Genomic DNA, 14,444 nt, shown 5'->3' with positions numbered 1-14,444 from the left:
AGCATTTGAACTAGAGAGGGAGCGCGCACACAGTTTGTATCGAATAGTAGCAGGCGGGGTCCGGGGATGGGGGGTATATTCCTCATTATGCAGCATACGTTATCCAAAAACCCATTGGTAATTACATCCTTGGCGCATGTGGACATCAATCTGTTTTTCTCTCCTTGCGAAACTTCCGTTTCTCGTGTATCAACGGCCAACTCATATTCACAGAGTCAGCGCCACGCCAAAGACGAGAGCGGCCACGAAGACGAGGCCACTGACGCTGCGCTGCACGGCGTCTGAGGAGGTATTGCCCGAGCCCGATGCGCCTGTCGCCAACGGGGCCTCCGTTGTGGTAGGGGCGCCCAAGGCGCGCGGAGACGACGTGGTCGGCACGGCGACGGGGGTAGGGCGATCGGTGTCGTCATCGTCGTCACCACTCGGGGGTGAAAAGGATGGCCTGGGTGTGGGATCGGGCGACGTGGTAGTGTCGTCGTCTGAGTTATCTCCACTGCCGCCGCCGCCGCCGCCGCCACCGCCGCCACCGCCGCCACCGCCGCCGATGGGGCATCGCCATGAGGAGCCGTCCTGTCGGCAGGTCGCACCGGCATCGCAGTAGAAGCCATCGGATGAGCAGCAGACGGAACCCTCAGGCATGCAACGGTCACCGCACGTCTCCTTGCCCGAGGGACACCCACCATCGCTACCGCCGCCGCCGCCGCCACCGCCGCCGCCACCGCCGCCGCCACCGCCGATGGGGCATCGCCATGAGGAGCCGTCCTGTCGGCAGGTCGCACCGGCATCGCAGTAGTAGCCATCGGATGAGCAGCAGACGGAACCCTCCGGCATGCAACGGTCACCGCACGTCTCCTTGCCCGAGGGACACCCACCATCGCTACCGCCGCCGCCACCGCCACCACCACCACCGCCGGAGCTACCTCCGGAGCAGAAGCCGTCACCTGCGCAGGTGAGACCAGCATCGCAGTACTTGCCGGGCGAGCAGCAGTTCGATCCGACGGGCATGCACCAGAGGGATCCGCACTCCTCTTGTCCAACGGGACATCCGTCATCACCACCACCACCACCGCCGCCGCCGCCACCACCACCGCCTCCTCCTCCGCCTCCGCCACCGGTCGAGCACCTGCCATCACTGGTACACGTTTCGCCGGCGGCGCAGTGGCCGCCGTTGCCGCAGCACACAGCACCCTCAGGCATGCACTGGTTGTCGCCGCAGGGTTCCTGGCCCTCTGTGCAGCCCGAGGGGTCACCGGTACAGATCTTGCCGAGCGGGCAGCAGCCACCCGAGTCGCACGAGGTGCCGATATCGCAGTAGCTGCCGTTTCCCCAGCCGCAGCAGATGCCGGAGAAAGGGGCGCACCACTCGGAGTCACACTCGACGCCGCGGAGGCCGCAGCCGTCTTGGCGCGTGTCGAGGAGGTTCAGGAGTGGGTGAGGCACCGGGTCGCGAGCTGTATTGGCAGAACGCGAGGAGAGGTGAGGAAGGGGGACGGCCAGGGAGAGAACGGTCTTGGAGGACTTGACGGCTGGGGCCTGGCGTTCGGGGAAGGAGAGTGAGGTCGCCCGGGCGAGAGGGAGCAGGAGAAGGGCTGCGAGGGAGAGACGCATGATGGGCGAGACTTTCCCTTTGCTTGGGGGAACTGACTCTGTGTAAAAGGGTAGGTATAACTCAGCCTTTAGCTGGTTCAAGATAGAGGCTCTCGCGATGCCTAGAAAGCGGATGTATGGTCTGAAGATGGAAGCAACCAACGCTGATGGCGCCACTGGGGGCCAAATATCTCTGGAAGAGGGTTCTTGTTTATATATACGCCACGCGAGGCGCCTTCACCTGCAAGTCCTGTTCGAGCCCTTGGGGATCAGCGACCAAAGCCATCACGGCCATCGACCGGACTGGAAGCCAGGCCAGGGCCCGCGACCTCGGACCAGCTGGCAGCCTTGCGGTCCCTGGTCCCTGGTACAAGTCACTTGACAGGTGTGCCTCGGAGGGTATTCAACAGTCCCCCTCGGCACCGCACCAATGGGGTGGCCGTCATGAGGCAGATCCGAGCCCTGCGAGGGCACTGCCTGCACACCCCATCATGGACTTGCAGCTAGAGCTGCAGGCCTGGCTGCAGGCTATTTACCTTCGGTGTCCAGAATCAGGACCTTCTCCCTGGTAGGGATAGGGCGGGGATGAGGTTGGAAGGATGGGCGTGTTAGGCTCGCGGGTCATAAGGGTCCCGGATGATCTCGCTTGTTGATATGCTTGGTTCCACGACAGCCGGTTTTTCTCTGGGCGTTCAAATTTAGTTGCAGTGAACCGGCCAAGAGCGGCGGTCTCCCGCAGGTCCCGGAGCAATCGTTCAAGACGTCGAAGACATCGAACTTGACGTTTTGGAAGAAAGAAAGGGCATAAAAACCAAAGGAATCTCCGCAAGCCTCATCTTCATGGCGGCCTGAAGAAATTTTCTCCCATAATGCGCCGACCTCCACGTTCTTTCGGTTCATGGGTTCATATTAAACTGACGAATGGAAGTCGGTCGTGATGGCACCCCTGGTCCGTCAAGGCGGTCTGCTTATGCCCCAGGCGGCGTAAAGAGGCGCCGTTTGTGCGGGAAAAAGAGGACGAGAGACGCCGCTAAAAACGCCAGCGAGGCCACAGCCAGCGCCACCATCCGACGATGTCTTGTTTGTCACAGGAACCAGGGTCGCCTCGAATCAGAAATGACGGGGTGAGCTGCACAGCGTGGCATCCGTTGGCCGCAACCTCGGCTCGCCTCGTCGTCGCGCATCGGGGATGTGGCCTAGAGTCGTTGGACAGGAGATTTGGCATGCAGCCAAAGGGTTTGAAAGGTCAAGTGAGATTGATGTTGGGGGCGAAGCCATCCACGTTCGTGATGATTCGGCCTACGAAAACACACCGTGAACGCAGAGGTTGCTTACTTCGATGCCTTGTCGAAGCTGTATGCTCATGAGCGCGGGCTGTGCTAGAGGTGGTGGAGTTGGATGTGTTGGCATCGCATTGGGACAGATTTGCAGTCGCTCGACGCTCACCCGTTGCCGCTTTGATCCAGGTCCAAGGTGCCTCGTCTGTATGACCCGCGTGAGCTTCAACCACCACAGCGCGTCCTCAGTAATCGGCCCACCAAGGTTGTGGACGATACTTGCTGACAATAGGAACTGTGGAGACCCGGCCGTGCAGACTACCTCTGAGCGCGTTGACTATTCTGGTTGGCCGATCATGATCAACGGGCGAAGAGCGCCTCAGGGCTGACGGGCTAGCAAGGGTGCAGCATCAGTATGTGAGGCCACAAGTATGTTGTTCGCGGTGGCGGAGAGCACTGCTCGCACAGAATGCCGGGTTTGGGTCCGTGGCAGGATTCAGAGCTGAAAGGGTGGGAGGGGTAGCTTATCTCCACAAAGCTGCACCTGACCGGAAGCTGATGCCGATCCCAGGCTGGTTCGGAGAATGCCTCGCTTGTTGCTGAATGCGCGTGGGAGAAGTACTGTATGTTGCAATCGGTGTTGAGGCAGCAGCGAGTATCTGAGCAGGAGGTCTCGTTTGACCCGGGTCATAGGTAGGCGCTACCAGCGCAAGGCATACTGCGGCTTGTCATACCTTGCCACGGGCCATGCGCTTCAGATTGATAGGAAAACAATAATGATGAGCGAAGTAACACGGATGAAGCAATTAAAATAGAGCAAAGATGAGAGAAGACAGGAAGATGCTATTGAAGAAGTCGCTGCAGAGATGCGGAATCGTGTGTCTCATCTGACGTTTGACGGCAAGAGGAGCCCAGGGAAGCAGGCAGGTATGATTGATACTTCAAATGAGTCCTCCTGCCCCCTCAACCTAAGGTACAGCTTCCTGCCTTGCCATACCTAGGTACCTAAGGTAGGTAGAGTATGATGTCTCAGTCCCAGCATTCAGGCTTGTTCTGATAGATGACTCCTTTCAAACCTTGCAACTTTGCAATCTGAAACAACGGATTACATAGAAACCTTTCTGACAGAACTTGCATCCAGAGAAGACCTTCCCGCGGACGTGATGATATGGAGGTCTTACCTAAGCCATCTCCCCTGCTCTCCACAACATCATATTATGTAATGCATCTGGAGACCCACCACATCAAGGCCTCCCGGCAGAACATCGGTAGACGAAGCTCTGCCAGCTCTGGCCCCATAGCCCCTCCTATTGGTCACTTTCCTCCATGGTAACCTGCCTGTCCAAGCTGCAGCTTCTTCTGCCTTCCCTTGCAGCCTCGCGATCCTTGGTAGGAAAACAACCACCTGTTGAAGCCTCGTCGAGCTTCTTTCATCCTACCACGACCTCGGCCCCCCTCCGCATTCCCAACTCCTCTTAACGCAGAGAGAAGGTGGCCAAATTTCATTCATCGGCCTACCTGCCCCCTTTCTTTGTTCGAAGACCCAATTCTGCGCCAGCTGAATCGGGCTTTCATCAATACCGCGGGGTGCTGCCCGGGACGCGACAAACACGAACAATCTTTCTCTTCACCACCTCCATCTCCCCCTAGGCTCAACGCTGTCGCGACCCTCATGACGGCTCCTTCCAATAAGTAGCGCGAAGAAATGGCAGCAGCTGCTGTAGACACCGGCAGGATAGCTGGCCACCTGGGCCTTGCTGAATCCGCCGTGAACACCATCACCACCGATCCAACGCCGGAGCTCGTCGCATCCTTCCTTCAAGCCTTGGTTGCCAAGGCGGACGAGTTTGATGAAGTATACAATGCCAAGCTCATGCTTGAGGTCGAGTTGGAGAGCGCCCACCGCAACGCCGAAGAGAGATGCCGAAACGCCAAAGCAACCGCCGACAAAGCGCTGAAAGACGTCGAGGAGATCCGTCAGAAACTCCACGAAGAAGGTGCGCGTCTATTGTTTTCAGTTCGTTGGTGGCGGCACCATCGCCCAGACTAACCTTGTGCTTCCCAGAGACCAAACGTCAAAATGTCGAGAACGAGCTGCAATCCCTCAAGTCAAGGGAATCCGACCACGACTCCGAGATCACGACCTTGCGCGATCGCATCGAATCCCTGCAGTCTTCGAACAGGGCTAACATGGCGCTCCTGGAATCACGCAATGCGCGCGATTCTGAGCTGTCCGACGAGCTCGCCAAGCAGCACCAGAAAAACGTTCAGCTCAACAAGGAGATCACATCCCTTCAGACCTCGCTCCAAGCTGCTCAAGCAACCGCCAGCAGCGCCAAATACCGCGAGGACTCTGTTCAGCAACAACTCGATCTCGCCCGGCGCAACAGCGAGTGGTTTGAAAATGAACTCAAGACGAAGAGCGAGGAGGCTTTGAAGTACCGCAAGGAAAAGGGAGCGCGCATCGCCGAATTGCAGCGTCAGAACGAAGACGCCAAGTCCGAGACCGACGCCCTCAAACGAAGCGAACAGCAGCTGCGCGATCGTCTTGATGCTGCGCAGGCCAAGGCCGAAGAGGCCCTCACCAAGCTGCAGCAACAACAGGAAGCTTTCGCGCGCACCGAAGAGAGCTACAAACATGAGCTGGAGAGCAAACAACGCCTCGTCGACATGGCCAACCAGCTAACGAACAACCACAAGACGCGCGTTCAGCAACTCGAGGGCGAGCGCGAAAGCCTCAACCAGAAGCACGTCAATGATATCAAGCGCCTTCAGCAGCAGCTCGAGCAGGAGAAGGAGAACTGTCGTATCCTCGAAGAACGCGTTGGTCAACTCGAGGGAGAGATTGACGAACTACAGGTGCGCATGGAACAAGCGCCCCAGCCTGCATCGGCTCCCTCCGCCCCTTCCACTCCACGCCCCAACGGTTCACTCGCTGTCCGAGCTGCGTCGCCTTTCGCGACCCCGGGCTCCGTCCGCAGCAGGACTGCCATCACGGCCACTCAGGCGATCGAGGAGCTGTACAAGGTGAAGGGACAGCTCGCCGGCGAGAAACGACGGAACCAGCAATTGGCAGAAGAACTCGACAACATGATTGCGGTTCTAGAAGCCAAGACCCCCGAGATTGAGGAACTCCAAGCCGAAACCGATGCTTTGAGGGCTGAGATCACCAAGATGTCACAGCTGTCAGAGCAGAGCTACGAGGAGCGCGATGCCGCCAAGAAGTCGGCTCGCAAGGCTGAGAGCGCCCTCTCTACCACCAAGGCGGAGGCCCAGATTCTCCGCAACCAGCTCCGCGACCTCAGCACCCAGATTCAAATGCTTGTGTTCAACATGCACGCCCGCGAGAAGGGTCTTGAGCAGCTTACCCGAGAGGAAACCCTCAGGCTCGAACAGCTCTCTCGAGGCGAGGTCACCGAGAACGCGCTGTCGGATATGTCCGATACCAACCAATTCATCACCCAAAAGTTTGTTGTATTCAGGGACATACAGGAGCTGCAAGAGAAGAACCAGGAACTACTTCGCGTCACCCGAGATCTTGCCGACAAGATGGAGAACGAAGAAGCTCGTGCGGCAAAGGACCAGGCCGCCCACGACAGCAAGCTTGTGGACGAACTCAAGACGCAGCTCGCCAATCTCATGGACGAACGGCAGTCCCTGCGCACAACGACTGAAAGTTTCAAGACCGAACGCGACATGTTCCGCCGCTTGTTGCAACAGAAGAACGGTTCTGGCGAACTGGATTCTATCCTTGGCAGCCCCATCAACGATGGACAGCGTCACCCTCTTGTTAGTATCGAGGATGAGCAGGGTGATAGTGTCTCACCCCAGGTGGCATTGCGAGACCTTCAAGCCCAGTTTGACTCGTACCGCGATGATGCTGAGGCTGTCAGGCAGTCTCTTCGGGACCAGGTTGATAAGGTGTCCGGAGAGAAGAACGCTCTGCAGGCAGAGGTAGCCAAGATCTCTAGTCAGCTCACCCTGGCTACTGAGAGATACGAAATGCTGCATTCCAACTTTGTGGCACTCCAGACCGATAACAAAGAACTGCAGAAGCGTTCTCAGGTGCTTTCCGAGGGCGCTGCCAAGCAGGACATTCGCACACAGCAGGTTGCGGAGGAACTCATCGAGGCTCGTGGTCTTGTCGAGAGCATGCGCAACGAAACGGCGAATCTCAAGGCGGAAAAGAAACTGTGGAAGGATATTCAGGACCGACTCAACCAGGACAACGAAAGCCTCGTGCAGGAGAAGGCCCGCCTCAATGGTCTCCTTGCCACGCACCAATCTCTTCAGAACGAACGCGACATCAGCGAATCCGAAGCACGCCGCAAGTCTCAGTCCAGGATCGAGAGCCTGGAGTCCGAGCTCTCTGATACGAAGCGGAAGCTGTCCGAAGAGGTTGAAGAAGGAAAGAAACTGCAGCTGAGGAAGGAGTTTGACGCTAGGGAGGCACAAAAGCGAATCGATGAGCTCTCTGGCAACCTGAGCCAAATTCGCGAAGAGCACGTCGCCGTAAAGACGAGCCGCGATCATCTACAGGCGCGAGTGGACGAACTGACAATCGAGCTTCGTAGCGCTGAGGAGCGGTACGGTCGTCTGCAACCTCGTCCGACACCCCGACCCGGAAGTTTCGCCGCCGAGACGACGCAGCCCGACCACGACAACGAGAGTGAAGTCCGTGAGCTCATCAACGAAGTCGCCGATCTTAAGCGCGACCTAGAGCTTGCCCGTGCTCACTTGGAGAACGCAAAGGAGCAGGCTGAGCAATACAAGAACCTCAGCGAAGAGAACGAGAAGGCGTTGTCTGAATTCACTGATTCGCAGGAGCAGTTCCAGCACGAAATCGAGACGACTCTACAGGCCAAGGACGCGAAGATCAAGGAACTTGAACAGCGTGTTGAAGATGTGTCTGCTGAGCTGGCCAACTCCAACAAGGAACTCTCGGCTCTCAGAGACGCACAAGGCGAGGTGGCTCGCAAGTTCGAGGACGAGAAGAAGATTCTCGAGGAAGAGCTCGAGAGGCTCAAGGCGACCGCCGACCGCCATTCGGAAGCTGCCAAACATCACCGAGACGACATGCGTCTCCAGCAAGAGATCACGACCGGGATTCAGAAAGACTATGAGCACGAGCTGATGAAGCACGCCGAGGCCGCGCAACAGGCGCAGCAGCTGCGCGCCGAGTACAACCAGCTCAAGAGTCAGACAGCAACTCTGAGGGCCGAAGCCGAATCGGCCAAGGTTACCCTTGCGCAGTCTCAAGGCTCATGGGAAGACAGGCGACAGCACCTGGAGCAGGAAATTGCCGAACTCAAGGCTCGTCGTGATGACGCCAACGCGCAGAACAAGCTCCTACATCAGCAGCTTGAGAGTGTTACTGCACAGTTCTCCGCGCTCAAGCAGAACCGTACATCGACCATCGACAATGCAGACTCTGCCGAGGGAGGAGGGTCTTCCGACAACGCCATCGACGGCCTGCGTGAACTCAACTCGTACCTGCAGCGCGAGAAGGACATTCTCGAAGTCCAGTACGACCTCAAGGTGCAAGAATCGAAGAGGTTGCAGCAGCAGCTCACGTACTCACAGTCACAATTGGAAGAGACACGTCTCAAGCTTGACCAGGAACGCCGAACCGCAGCCGAGAGCGGCCAGAGTTCCCTCGCCCACAAAGACCTGATGGAGAAGATCAACGAGCTCAACCTGTACCGCGAAAGCAGCGCCACTCTACGCAATGAGCTCACGCAGTCCAGAGCCCAGATTGCCGAGAAGAACGCCAAGATTGAGGAGCTTGAAGGCAAGGTCCAACCGTTGGAGGCCAAGATTGAGGAGATTGAGACCCAGAAGGGCTTCCTCGAGGAAGAGATCAAGCAGATACAGGAGGACCGCGACCGTTGGCAGAAGCGCACTGAGGGCATGTTCACCAAGTACGGCCGTGTCGACCCCGCCGAGATGGATCAGCTCAAGCAGACGGTCACCGATCTTGAGGCCGAACGCGATGCTCTCAAGGAGGCCGAAGCTCCCTTGCGGTCACAGCTGGATGAGATCCAGAAGACTCTGGATGGAGAGCGGAGCAACTGGCAGAACACGCGCCAGAAACTTACGGAGCAGTTCAAGGAACGATCAAAGAAGCTTTCGGGTGACAAGAATGAGGCGATTGCAGAGAGGAACAACATCCAGGCTCAGCTGGATGCTGTCAAGTCCGAGCTTGAGCAGGTCAAGAATGAGCTGGGCGCTTCGAGCACACAGGATGAGCAGGTGCGACAGCTTCAGGAACAGCTGAACGCAGCAAACAACGAAGTGCAACGGATCCAGCAAGAGCTCGAGGCTTCGTCGTCGCAGAAGTCCCAGTACGAACAGCAGATTTCGTCGTTCCAGCAACAAGTCCAGCGTCTGCAGCAGGAGGCCCAGGCAAACCAATCGACACCCACTCAGCCGTCAGCAGCGAACACCGACCCGTCGGGCTCTGCTTCCGCAGATGTGGTTGCGCAGTTGGAGCAGAACCTGGCGAATTTGCGCAATGAGCTCGAGAATATGACGGCGCAGAAGCAATCCGCCACACAAGAGCTCGAGAGCCTGCGTTCCGAGTTGCAGAGTGCTGTCTCGGCCAGAGACGAGGCGCAGAGGAAGGCCAGCGAGCTGGCTCAGCAACAAAGCCAAACCGCCGATGCATCGCAAGCGTCTGCCGAGCCTGGCGGTGTTGCCGCCCAGACTGTTCACAACGCCTTGTCAGACGAGGAGCGCAAGGCACTGGAGGACAAGATCGTTGCGGCTGAGGCGAAGGCTGCGGAATATGAGACCAAGGCATCCGAATGCGAAGCCAAGATGAAGGCCATCGAGGAAAGTCAGAATCAAACGCTTAAGGAGCGATCCGACAAGATGAAAAACGCTCTGAATGATAGGTTGCGCCAAGATAGGCAGAAACTGGAGCAGGAATTCCAGACCAGAGTCGACCAGGAGAAGATTATCTGGCAGGCGGAGCACCAAGCCGCTGCGCCCTCCCAGGAACAGCCTATCGCCTCGACACCGGTCAAGAAACAAGAGCCTGAACCGACATCGAACACACCGACCGCAAACGCTCCACTTTCTGATGGCGAGGTACGGAAACTTCTCGCAACCAACCCCACTGCTAAGAGCATCTTCACCGCAAATCTTAAGAAGAAGCTCGAGGAGCACTCGGCCAAGGCTGAGACTACGCTCAAGGCGGAATACGAGGCGAAGATTTCAACCGCGAGAGAGGAGGGCCAGGCACTCGCGCAGAAGAAGTCTGCACTGCAGATCAACATGAGAGACAACCAGGTCAGGGCGGCAAACGCCAAACTGGAAGTTGTTTCCACGGCTGCGGCCAACACGCCCGCCAGGCCAGTTGGCGAGGTCTGGGAAGAGGCAAAGGTCGCTAAGCCCGCCCCTGCGCCTGCGGCTCAGCCGACGCCTGCGCGTGCTCCGGCTAATGCCCAGATCAACAACACACCTCGCGTTGCTTCTGGATCGCCTGCGCCTGCGCCGGCGACTGCTCCAGCCAACAATTCTGGTAAGTCCAAGTCACCACAAGTGAGCAGTGCATCCACTTACTCTGCAATAGCCACTCCGAGCAAGCCACCACCGGCACCGGTACCGGCGACTGGACAGAAGCCGGTGACGGCAGCTGCCAGCGGCATTCCTCAGCCACCAGGCCAGAAGGCCGCAGCCGCCACCACTGGCGAAGCGCCGACAACCACACCAGCCGCGGCAAATCCTTTTGCTGCCAGCGGCAACGCCTCCAGTCTTCCCGCGAACCCGTTCGCCAATGCGGCTGCTGCCAACACGACAGCAGCAACAACAGGTCAGGCTCAGCCGAATCAACCTACGGTCAGAAGTGGAATCCCAGTCCCCGGTCGCGGCGGTGGTGCCGGACGGGGAGGCCGCGGCACGTATCAAACGCCCGGCCAACGTGTGTCGACTGGTGGGCCGAACGAGCGAGGGGGATTTGCCGGCCGAGGTCGCGGGCGCGGCGGACACCAGCAGGGAGGCGCCTTGAACCCGGGCGCCAACGATTTCCAGCCCGGGACCAAACGCCCCAGGGGCGACGGGGAGGCTGGCGGAGGTGCGAAGAGGGCGCGCGGCAGCCATTGAGTGCGTGTCACGTCTGAGATGGGAGATGTAGAGGAGGGCATGCGGACATGGCGGCCAAGTCACTGGACTTTTTCTCTTTCTTTTGTACTAATACACCCTGGCTGCTTGGACCTGGGATGACAGTCTGGTGGTCACGGACAGGGTTGGGAGGGGTCAAAAAGCACAAGTGGGATGGTACCCACGTGTACAACTAGCATGCACACATTATTGACGAAACGGAGATTTTTCTTGTCTGTAGACTGTTGTTTGTCCCTTGTGTGCTCCACGAAGGGTTTTCGAGGCGTGATGTTTCTGTAATTGAAGGCTGCCTGATACCTTGGTTGTTCTCGGTTGTGTGTTAGTGAATTTGCACATGTCGATAGCGGCTTGTCATTTTTCCATCTGCCATGCCAGGTTACTCACTGGCGGTCACGCTGTCGTCAGAGCTCATTGAAGGGTCTTGCCAGCGCAAGAACTGCGTTTGAAGGTCTCAGGAAGGTAACGGCCTGAAGTATCGAGGAATGCGCTGTTGTTCTGGGCCTATCCATGTATGTGCTTCACCACTTGCGTGACTTGTGTCCACTTTGGTAAAGTCAAGATGATCATGTTGCTTAGGGGATTGTTTTGCTGAATGTAGGGTGAATTGAGTTATGATACAGATAGTCACGTTATTCCGCACACGAGTGTAACGAAGACAATGGATGACGGACATGGTAGGAGGTCCTCAATCAGCAACTATTCGTCGCCAAGTCGCAGGACGGAGCGAGTCAGTTTCACGAGCACCCAGTACACCTACGACGATCACTCTTCAACGGCACCCGAACAAAGAGAACGTCTAACCAAGTCTCTACCCTAACATCTTACTTTGCCCTTCGGACCTCCTTAGAGCGTCACCGTGCAGGAACGGAGGGGACCGAGTGCTGACGAGACCCCGGGCCGGTGCATGGTAGTGCGAGTGTGGGGTCGAGGATGGACATGATTCTCGCGCGCGGAGCAACCTCCAAAGGTAAAGCGGGGTGGGCCGTGACATGCCGCGGGAAGGAGTCACAATTCCTGATTCATCAACAGCGTGGACGGAGAGTATAAAAGATGTGGGGGACCATCTGAATTGATTCAAAAAAAAAAAGGCCAGAACCGACAATTTCTTCACGCATGATATTGGATTCTCCCTCCATTGTCCTTGTATAACCAGCACAGCAGAGCATCATACACAGAATGAGCGCAGATAAGACCGTCATGCCGGACGAGGTGGCGAGGAGCTGGTACCGCGACGGGTACATGGTATCGACGAACCGGAGCCTCGTCCAGCTCGACGCCCTCAACGCGGCCCTCGACTCGGACGTCCTGTGGTGGTCGCAGGCCCTGCCGCAGGAGGCCCTCAGGCAGATGGTCAACCACTCGCTCTGCATCGCCGTGTACGCGCTCCCAGACTCGACATCTGCCATTGCCGGTATGTACACGACCTTCCTGCCCTTGCCCTGTCCCATTCTGCCTGGCATGCCTCTTGATGCTCCCGTCCGCTGAGTCGTCCCCGCAGGCAAGTCGAGCCCGCAAATGGTCGGCTTCGGCCGTCTTGTGACCGACTACGTCAGCGTCGGCTACCTGACCGATGTGTACGTCCTGCCCGCGCACCAAGGCAAGCGGCTCGGCCACTGGATGATGGAGTGCCTGCACGAGGAGCTGCAGGCGTGGCCGGAGCTGCGGCGCGTGCTGCTCATATCGTCGTCGCAGCAGGGCAACAGGATGTACGAGAAGACGCTGGGGGCGCGCGAGTGGAGCGAGTCGGCCGATGGGCTGTTCATCATGCAGGCGACGGGCGGCGGCGTCCGGGCCAAGCCGCAATGAAGGGGAGGGTATGCGGGAGCGACAAGACAGTGGCGAGCGCGGATGCTTCTTTGTGAATGTGCATCTAATCCTCTCAATGAAATGGGTTCTGGCTTTCAGCTCTTGATCGTCGTCTTGCCGTAGGCGCCGCCGGCCACCTTTCTCATCTCGAGGGCGCGCTTGTAGGGGGGTGCCGTTGGGGGCTGGACGGGGTCGAGGGAGACGTGGTCTTCGGGCAGCTGGTACGAGGCGTCCGAGTCGAAGGCCGAGAGGTCGCCGCAGGCAATAAAGGGCGCGATCCACCGAATGTTCTTGTCCATGTCGGATGTTTCGTCAACGTCGTCGTAGGCCTCGACGTCCATGACGTCCGAGCCAAGCCTGGCCGACGTCGCCGTCGGCACGCCGTCCCAGACGCCCGTGCCGGAGGTTCTGGTGCAACGCGTCGGCCACGACGGCGAAGCTGGACCCTTTCGCTCCTCGACCATGGCGGGCACGTGGTGGCCGACGCCGAGGGGGTTTCTCGAGGCTCGCCTTGAAGCCGGGCGGCGGCTGGAAGTTGATACAGACGATAAAGGCCTCGACGCTGCTGGCGCGGGAGGAGCGGGGCTTGCCGACAATGACCTTTTCGAAGAAGACCTTGAGCTGAGGCGTAGAGGACATCGACGTTGCGGCCGCGGAAAATCTTGGCGACGAACTTGCCGCCGGGCCTGAGGACGCAGAGGGCGAGGTTCAGGGCGGCGAAGAGGAGCTGAGACTGCACGTAGATGTCGAGGTCATGGAGACCCGTGACGTCGGGGGCACCGTCGCTGATGACGAGGTCGACAGGGTGCGCTGCGTTCTTGCTCTGGCTCGTGGCGTCGTAGTCTGGGTCCAGAGCCTTGAGGAGGAGCGGGACGGTGGCGGGGTGGGTGATGTCGGCCCGCAGGGTCACGACGCCGGGGAGGGGGGAGATGGGCTGGAGGTCGATCGACACAATCTTGACGTCGTCCCCCGGGCTCGTGGCACTGGCGGGCGTCGTCATGGGCTGATCGACATCGGATGCGCCGGAGGGGAAGACCTTGAGCATCTGCTGTCGGAAGCTGGCCTCGCGGTCCTGCCAGGCGGTGCGGCCGAACTTCTCGCCCTTGATGAGGACGCGGGAGAGGACCTGGGACCAACTGCCGGGGGCGGCGCAGAGGTCGACGACACGGGTCACACCATTGAAGAGATCGAATTCTGCAAATCATTTGTTGTTAATCATCTCACTCACTTCACTTGGCGCAAGACTGGGGGGCTTGTCTCACCTTCGTCCAGCTGTAGCAGCTTGAAGGCACTTCTCGCTCGCCAGCCCTGCTCCTTGGCCAGCCGGTAGTAGGCATCACGCTTATCCTTGGACGTCTTTCCCATGATGTTCGTAGGGGGGAAGATTGGTGTGTGAAGGGCTAGAGGGGCAGGGGGTGTGGTGTGGTTTGTGATGCGAGCTCTTGGTGCTGCAGGCTGGGTGAAGCTCAGCAAAAGACTCACGCGAGAATTTTTGGTGGAGGGGCAGAGGGCGGGGCACGCTCAGTGGAGGCCCTGACACGGCTACGACGAGGCCTGAAGGGCGCTGGAACGAGGGGCAGCAGTAAGGCTGATTTAAGGTGTGGTAGGTGCGACCCGGGGATTGCTCGGAGAAAAGAAGGGCCTTGAGAA

General features: G+C 58.6%; 4 protein-coding genes across 4 annotated transcripts; 2 read left to right on the top strand and 2 right to left on the bottom strand.

The window, feature by feature from the left end:
- Positions 1–207: 207 nt before the first annotated feature.
- VDAG_05439 (uncharacterized protein) lies at positions 208–1,608 on the bottom strand (the record flags this gene model as incomplete). The annotated part of the gene is made up of 1 exon (XM_009652334.1): positions 208–1,608. The coding sequence occupies one exon, from the start codon at positions 1,606–1,608 to the stop codon at positions 208–210; it is 1,401 nt and encodes a 466-aa protein (XP_009650629.1).
- A 2,961-nt stretch (positions 1,609–4,569) lies between these two features.
- VDAG_05438 (uncharacterized protein) lies at positions 4,570–10,970 on the top strand (the record flags this gene model as incomplete). The annotated part of the gene is made up of 3 exons (XM_009652333.1): positions 4,570–4,861; positions 4,930–10,389; positions 10,441–10,970. The coding sequence occupies 3 exons, from the start codon at positions 4,570–4,572 to the stop codon at positions 10,968–10,970; spliced, it is 6,282 nt and encodes a 2,093-aa protein (XP_009650628.1).
- A 1,194-nt stretch (positions 10,971–12,164) lies between these two features.
- VDAG_05437 (uncharacterized protein) lies at positions 12,165–12,794 on the top strand (the record flags this gene model as incomplete). The annotated part of the gene is made up of 2 exons (XM_009652332.1): positions 12,165–12,399; positions 12,487–12,794. The coding sequence occupies 2 exons, from the start codon at positions 12,165–12,167 to the stop codon at positions 12,792–12,794; spliced, it is 543 nt and encodes a 180-aa protein (XP_009650627.1).
- A 95-nt stretch (positions 12,795–12,889) lies between these two features.
- On the bottom strand, positions 12,890–14,159 carry VDAG_05436 (tRNA (uridine-2'-O-)-methyltransferase TRM7; the record flags this gene model as incomplete). The annotated part of the gene is made up of 3 exons (XM_009652331.1): positions 12,890–13,394; positions 13,469–13,988; positions 14,057–14,159. The coding sequence occupies 3 exons, from the start codon at positions 14,157–14,159 to the stop codon at positions 12,890–12,892; spliced, it is 1,128 nt and encodes a 375-aa protein (XP_009650626.1).
- Positions 14,160–14,444: the final 285 nt, after the last annotated feature.

This window comes from Verticillium dahliae, genomic scaffold, assembly GCF_000150675.1.
Source record: "Verticillium dahliae VdLs.17 supercont1.10 genomic scaffold, whole genome shotgun sequence".
NCBI classification, from domain to species: Eukaryota; Fungi; Ascomycota; class Sordariomycetes; order Glomerellales; family Plectosphaerellaceae; genus Verticillium; species Verticillium dahliae.
The sequence above is the reverse complement of the archived record's forward strand: the minus strand, read 5'-3'. Positions and strand labels throughout refer to the sequence as shown.